This window comes from Trachymyrmex septentrionalis, unplaced genomic scaffold (assembly GCF_001594115.1).
Source record: "Trachymyrmex septentrionalis isolate Tsep2-gDNA-1 unplaced genomic scaffold, Tsep1.0 scaffold17, whole genome shotgun sequence".
Lineage (NCBI taxonomy): Eukaryota > Metazoa > Arthropoda > Insecta > Hymenoptera > Formicidae > Trachymyrmex > Trachymyrmex septentrionalis.
In genome coordinates, this window is record NW_017304864.1 from 314961 (window position 1) to 321430 (window position 6470).

At 27.9% G+C, this 6470-nt stretch overlaps 2 protein-coding genes across 2 annotated transcripts in view; one reads left to right on the forward strand and one right to left on the reverse strand.

Annotated features, from left to right (window-relative positions):
- Positions 1–664: 664 nt before the first annotated feature.
- LOC108746387 (uncharacterized protein C2orf42) lies at positions 665–5209 on the reverse strand. Its single transcript, XM_018483124.1, has 7 exons — positions 5077–5209; positions 3559–3947; positions 3144–3464; positions 2809–3022; positions 2535–2740; positions 1488–2400; positions 665–910 (listed from the first exon to the last, which is right to left on the reverse strand). The coding sequence occupies exons 2-7, from the start codon at positions 3943–3945 to the stop codon at positions 741–743; spliced, it is 2211 nt and encodes a 736-aa protein (XP_018338626.1). The 5' UTR covers positions 3946–3947; positions 5077–5209; the 3' UTR covers positions 665–740.
- Positions 5210–5898: 689 nt separating this feature from the next.
- Positions 5899–6470, forward strand: part of LOC108746384 (60S ribosomal protein L19) — a 1887-nt gene continuing 1315 nt past the window's right edge. Inside the window, exons 1-2 of the mRNA XM_018483121.1 lie at positions 5899–5971; positions 6328–6434. Of these exons, the coding sequence (XP_018338623.1) occupies positions 5967–5971; positions 6328–6434 (112 nt within the window). The 5' untranslated portion in view covers positions 5899–5966. The remainder of the gene's footprint in view (positions 5972–6327; positions 6435–6470) is intronic.

Sequence of the window (6470 nt, forward strand, 5' to 3'; positions counted from 1 at the left end):
AATATTTTCCAAATACTATAACGCAATTATTAATAGCATTAATACATTTCATGATATTTCATACTTTCCTTATTAAATTAAATTAAGAATATAAGACGTAAAATAAAGAAAAAGGATTTGTTGCGTAGCGGTAACTAAAGACGATATGTGAAGAAGAGATTTATCAATTAATTAGAAAGCAAAATTGATATTTTCAGATTAAGTTATACTACAATTGTTTAATTGTAAAAATTGTGATAATTGTGAATATCAGTCTTTGAATTCGTGATATAAAAGCATATTAATCAGGGTTGGTAAAAAACATGTTTTAAATGTGTTTTAAACAATTTAAAACATGCTTAATTGATATTTTTAATATGTTTTAAATGTTCTTTTTTATATTGTTTAAAGCTTATTTGAAGCATTAAAAACATATTTAAGAAAAAACATAATACGTATTATTTAAAAAAAAACATTAATCTTTACCAACCCTGATATTAATTCATATTCATAATATAAATGATGCTATAAAGATATCATTATCTTAGGTTTAATCATCTAATCGCAACTTATTACTTAAAGTTTAATTCCGTTAATAAATCTTAAGTTATTTAAATTATAATATTGCAGTCATAACTTTTAATCAGACAGTTCTCCAATTACAGGTCATATAATATTTGTCCTTTGTCTTATAAATTCTCACATATTGTTTAAAAATGTATGATAAAAAAGTAAAAACGTTAATTTCAAAAATAAAAATTTTAATCATTTTTAGAAAGAGCAATTTTTCTCCATTTATGGCTTGTTTCGTTTTTTACATGTCCAAATTCAAATCTAATTCTAAGCTCACCAATTTTCGAAATTGGCAAAATATCCGGTATCCATTCTATCAAGAATGGTGTAGGTTCAACTTGATTCGGAGAAGTATTTCCTGAAAATAAATGAAACAAAAGCGTATATTATATAAAAATCTCTAATACCATCTTTTCTATTAATAATAAATTTTTTAAATAAATAAATAATTAAGCTCTTAAATCTCTCGACAAATAATTTAGTAAAAAATATAAAATTAAAACTTTCAATCTTTAAAATAAAAGTAAATAATCAGTTCAAGGTTAATGAGAGTCAAAGCAGATAAAGGTGCTCAATGACAAAACATTAATTACTTTCCATTACACAAAATCTTCTTTATTTTTTAACGTTTTGGCTCTCTTTGGAGTCTTTTCAAGTCCTCTTATTGGGAACCTGTTAGTAACTTATTTTTGACGGATAGTTCAATGAAGATAAGTTAGAATTTGTAATATTGCTGAAGAGGACTCCAAAGAGAGCCGAAACGTTCAAAAATAAAAAAGATTTTGTGCAATAAAAAGTAATTAATGTTTTGTAATTTAATTGTTGGGCACCTTCATCTGCTTTGACTCTGAGATTAGCCTTAAACTGATTGTTTATTTTTATTTTATAATTTAGTAAGTAATCAATCATTCTTTGCATACTAAACTCTCACTTACCCACTTTTAAATATGTTTTCAACTCTAATGGTTTAATCAATGCGTTGTTATTTGTCTTTTTAAAACGATCTATTTCTGTTTCCTCACGTTTATATAATTCATATGTTCCATCTGCGTTTTGCACAAAACTTCTTGTAATCTCCAAAGGTATATATGGCGTCTCGAAAATACTCTTTACGTGCAAGATATTCGTAATCTGCCATGTGTATTTAGTAAACGTTCCCAACGGTACTCCATCTTTTCTGACAAACGCCGTCGTAGAATTCGGCAAGCGTTTCTTTTTGCCACCACATGAGATTCGTTCGCGCAAACAGTCAAAAAATATCTGCGGTACATGAAATACTAAAGGATCGGGTTTGCCATCGAACTGGAAATGCATCGTTTGATTTATTCTTTCGGTTATCGAAGCAAGCCATTTAATAAATGGCAAGCTTGTACTGGCCTCGTCTAAATCATCGCAAGTATTTTGATATTTTTTAACAATTTGTGATTTTGTCTTCGATTTTCTTAACTCGATCGAATTTAGATTCAAATTACTGTTATTCATATGCTTCTCATCTCTTTTTCGTTTCGTCGAAATTGTTGGTTGCATTGCGTTACCTTCAGAATTTAATGTACTTTTATTATTGTAATGTACTATTGCGTTGTCAACTATTTTGACACCACGGTTATTTAGGGCAACATTATTTTCGACAAGCTTTGCATTAGTCACATCCAAGATTGTAGTACTGGCATCAAAAACCTTCAATGTACTTGGATCCAATACTTTTATATTACTATCGTTTAATATATACTGACTATTATTGAGTACATTGTATTTTGTGTCAATTGTCCCTTGATCATCCAGTATCTTTATGGTATTTCCTCCTCCTAATTGAACACCATTTTGATCAATTACTTCTAAATTGTGAACCTGCGTAATATACAAATAATTTAATAATTGCAATTTTTTTTTTCAAAAATTTGTGAAATGATTAGTTTTAAATTTTTTATAAATTAATGAAGAAGTACTAATATTTTTTAATATAAATGTTTTATGCAACTTACTTGTGATATTATATTGTTATCGTCTAGTAAACTGCGCTCACATTCCACTTCTATATTTTCAACAATACTATGGGATAAAATCGAAGAATCTAAATTTATAGAATCTAAATCTAATCTATTTCCATCTAAACTTTGTACAGTTAGAGTATCATCACGAAAAATTAATAGATGTGTATCAGTTTCGTCGGTGGTTAAACTATCGAGATCTGTAATTTTATATTATCATTGACAATAAAATAAATTTCTAAATGTATAATATAATATACAATTTTACCAATTCCAACAATTTTATCTTCATTTTGCGGTACAATTGTTAGAGGTTTTTCTATACTGCATTTTGTTTGATCCAGATTTATGTAATAACTAAACTCTTCAGATAACTTTGAGTCGCTAGCAAAAGCACAAATGCATGCGTAAAAATGCACACATCGCTTTAATTGAGGTGAAGTACCGTCCACTCCTTTATCTCCTCCTATTTTTGTTGTACCCTATATATAAAATATTATTCAATAAAATATTTTTTCTAATTAAAAATATTATTTATATATATATATACAACAGTTCAGATAATTTAAAAATTTTTATAAAAATTATATGCATTTTACTTACCTTAAATGTAGTACAACTACAGAAGTAACGATGTTCTATTCTATCCTTTAGTTTACTAACAAAGAAAGAAAAGTGTAGATAGCCTAGAGGATGTTTCGGAGAAGCTTTACATTTCACTGCCATTATATTCTTTGAGACTCTTTGTACTAAGGGACCTGAAGTTTCTGTCGCTAACAGCCATATCTCTTGCTTTGTTTCATTATTTACATTTAATGACGATAAAATAGAATTCTTCAAAGTTAATGGTTGTGCTTCAGCATAACATTTTAATGCTGTTTGAATGTGCTGACATATGGACATATTTTCTAAATAACCTTTCTCCTAAAAATAAAATTACAGAGATATATATCTAAAAATATAATATAAATATAATTACAGAATTTTATCAATATGCAAAATCTTATATAATATTTACATGACATTTAAGAACACTGGTATGAAAACTTCTCTCACAGCTATCAACAAAACATAATGCTGTGGTTTGTGAAATAAGTGTTGTAATATCATTTGAAATAGTGGCATTTATCAATGGTAGCTGTACAAAGCCACGGTAATCGGGTCCCTTATCTTTGACTCGTACAGAAAACACTTGCACTGTTGAACCTGTGATTAGCTTGCATGCTTCTGTAGATAATTTCCGTTTCTCACCAGGTTCTTTGAATACTGCATCACAATATTTGTTCTTACAACAGAGACCACGCGATCCATTATAAGTTCCACATTTTGGACATTTTCGAACACCACGAAGAGTAGCCTTTCCCAGATCTGATAAAAGTTTCTTCAAACGTTCTTCATTGGACATAGCTGCTATATATTACAATAATATATATTAAGAAATTTAAATAGAATTTTCTAAACCATATTTTCTACTGAGTTTATATAAGTTTCTACTGTGAGTATTGATTAATTGATTGAAAAATTAAGTAATAAGAAATTTTGACAAATTATCTATTAAATATTTAATATTTATGAAATTGCACTTAAGAAAATTACAATTACTTGATTAATTTAAAAATGGTTTTAAAATATGTAAAAATCACTTATTGTATTAATTTAAAAAATTATATTCTTTTTTTATTTATTAGTTTGTTCTTTATCCAAACAAAGTAGCATTCTATACAAATTTTTACTTGCAAGTAAAATATGTCTTCTCCATCGTCTTATTAAAAATATAAGCTAAAGAGAAAATAATAAAGAATAGACATTGAAACTTATCATACAAAGTATAATAGTGCTAAAATAATATACTAAACATAATATGCTAAATCAATGTAACTATGTGCAATTTAACAGCAATGATATATAAATAAGAAACTCTTGTGCTTAATAAACTTGCAGTTTAAAGATTTTAGAAAAGTACCTTGGAATGTCTAACAATTTGTAGTATTTTAACTGTATGTTAATTAGAAGATTAGTTTTCTTCAAGGTCAATTATTATTTAATTATTTATAATCAAACTCAGAAAAAAAGAAATAAAAGAAGAAAAAAAGAGGCAATAATAAGAAGAGAGAATGAGAAATAATAAATCTCAAAAAATAGTTTTATAGGAAGATGATAAAGAACTACGTATTCTTGATAAAAATATAGAAATTGTCCACTAAGAAAGATCTCAATTTTAAAGAAATTATGTGATTAAATTAAAGAATAGTATTTTACGCTGATAGAAACAAACAAAAATAGAAATAAAAGCTGCTAAGATGTCGCAAAAAGAGCTGTTATTATTCCTCCATTTAGTAGACTAAGCATATATATGCTGTGACGCAAACGTAATTGAAAGAAAAGTTTATCTCACATGTTACATTAAGTTGCATAAAAGCGATAAAATAAATGTGTCATTATTCGTGTTTTTAGTAGGAGAAAAAGAGGTATCGAAAATGCATTTGGCGTATTGCGAAGAGCATAAAATTACATCTCGTTACAAAAGCAACATTACCGATGTTATCTTCCAATATCGCAAAAGCGACGTAAGGATTGCACAGATGTGAGGAAAAAAATACGTCTTTTTTTATCTCTTTCACAACCGGATTATGTTTCGAATTACAAATTCGCTTTAGGTAGTAAATAAATAAAGCCCATCACGAGAGTATTTAGTGCAGAGGGCGTAAAACTCTTGCCACGGTTTTAATAAAAAGCTAGAGGGTCAATCACATCGACTTTCTGTATCTGTATCATAAATCATTGATTCAACCATGGTTTCTTCCACCATAAATTAAACTTTACAAATTTAATGTTGCTATCTTATTAAGATTATTTTATTAATTGCGATTTTATATCTGTTTATTTTAATAATCGCGCATTTTTTATAAATAAAAATAAAGATAATAATGTAGAGACAAAAAGTATGTAGTTTCTATATGTATATATATATATTTTTTTTTACAAAAAATGTCACAAATTGTAATCAAACTTTTCTATTCTCAAATGCATTTAAACATCAATATTTTTAACATTTTTCTCTGCATTGCATATCTAGTATTTTATGTTTGTACTGAGTTTGAAAGTATAATTTTAAAGAGTTATAAGGAAGTTGTAAAATTATACAACAAAACCATCTTTATAATTTATTTTTTTATCACATTGTAATTGATGTGCTTCTAAATAACCCCTTTTTAAATTTTAATTATATTTTGAAAAGAATCAATCCTTTTTTTTTATAATTTCGCGAACAGACCTTCTGTCCCACAGCCAATCTGATCGTAGAACAAAGACGCTGCTCGCCACCATGTAAAGGCAGCTTTACTTTTTTTGGGGAATTAGAAAATGTAACATCAGCCATCTTACGATCTACGTCTCTTTTACAGAAAATAGCTCGTGGAAGACAACATGAGGTTTGTTCACTGTAAATTTAATACTTATTATTTTGTTATTTTGGCAAGTATAAGTAGTTAAATACATGTAGAGTCGTCATATGAATCACTAAAATCCGACCGCATGTACAAGCACGATTTTACAATGGGAATTGAAAATATTTCCGTCGTATATCATTTGCTGTTCGCGGTCTGCGAAGCACATGGGTCTTTTCTTTTACACAACGTTTATATAAATGCAACTCCCCTCGTTATGTCGATAAATGTTGTGGATAGAATTTTGAGGGAATATGTAGTTTTTCTCTCCACGATGTTTCACCTACAAATGTTTCACGATAAATTCTGTAATGAATATAACCCTACTTTTATTGGTATAGCTCCTTGAAGCTGCAAAAGAGGCTAGCAGCCTCTGTTATGCGATGTGGCAAGAAGAAGGTCTGGTTGGATCCAAACGAAATTAATGAAATTGCGAATACGAATTCTAGTAAGTTTTGTCTTGCAGTTTTTGCATTTTTTTTTT

Coding starts and splice junctions, on each gene's coding strand:
- LOC108746387 (XM_018483124.1), bottom strand. CDS start 3,945: ATGTCCAATGAAGAACGTTTGAAGAAACTTTTATCAGATCTGGGAAAG. Junction 3,023..3,143: donor GTAGTTGTACTACATTTAAG/GTAAGTAAAATG, acceptor TTTTATATATAG/GGTACAACAAAAATAGGAGG. Junction 911..1,487: donor GAAAACATATTTAAAAGTGG/GTAAGTGAGAGT, acceptor ATTTATTTTCAG/GAAATACTTCTCCGAATCAA.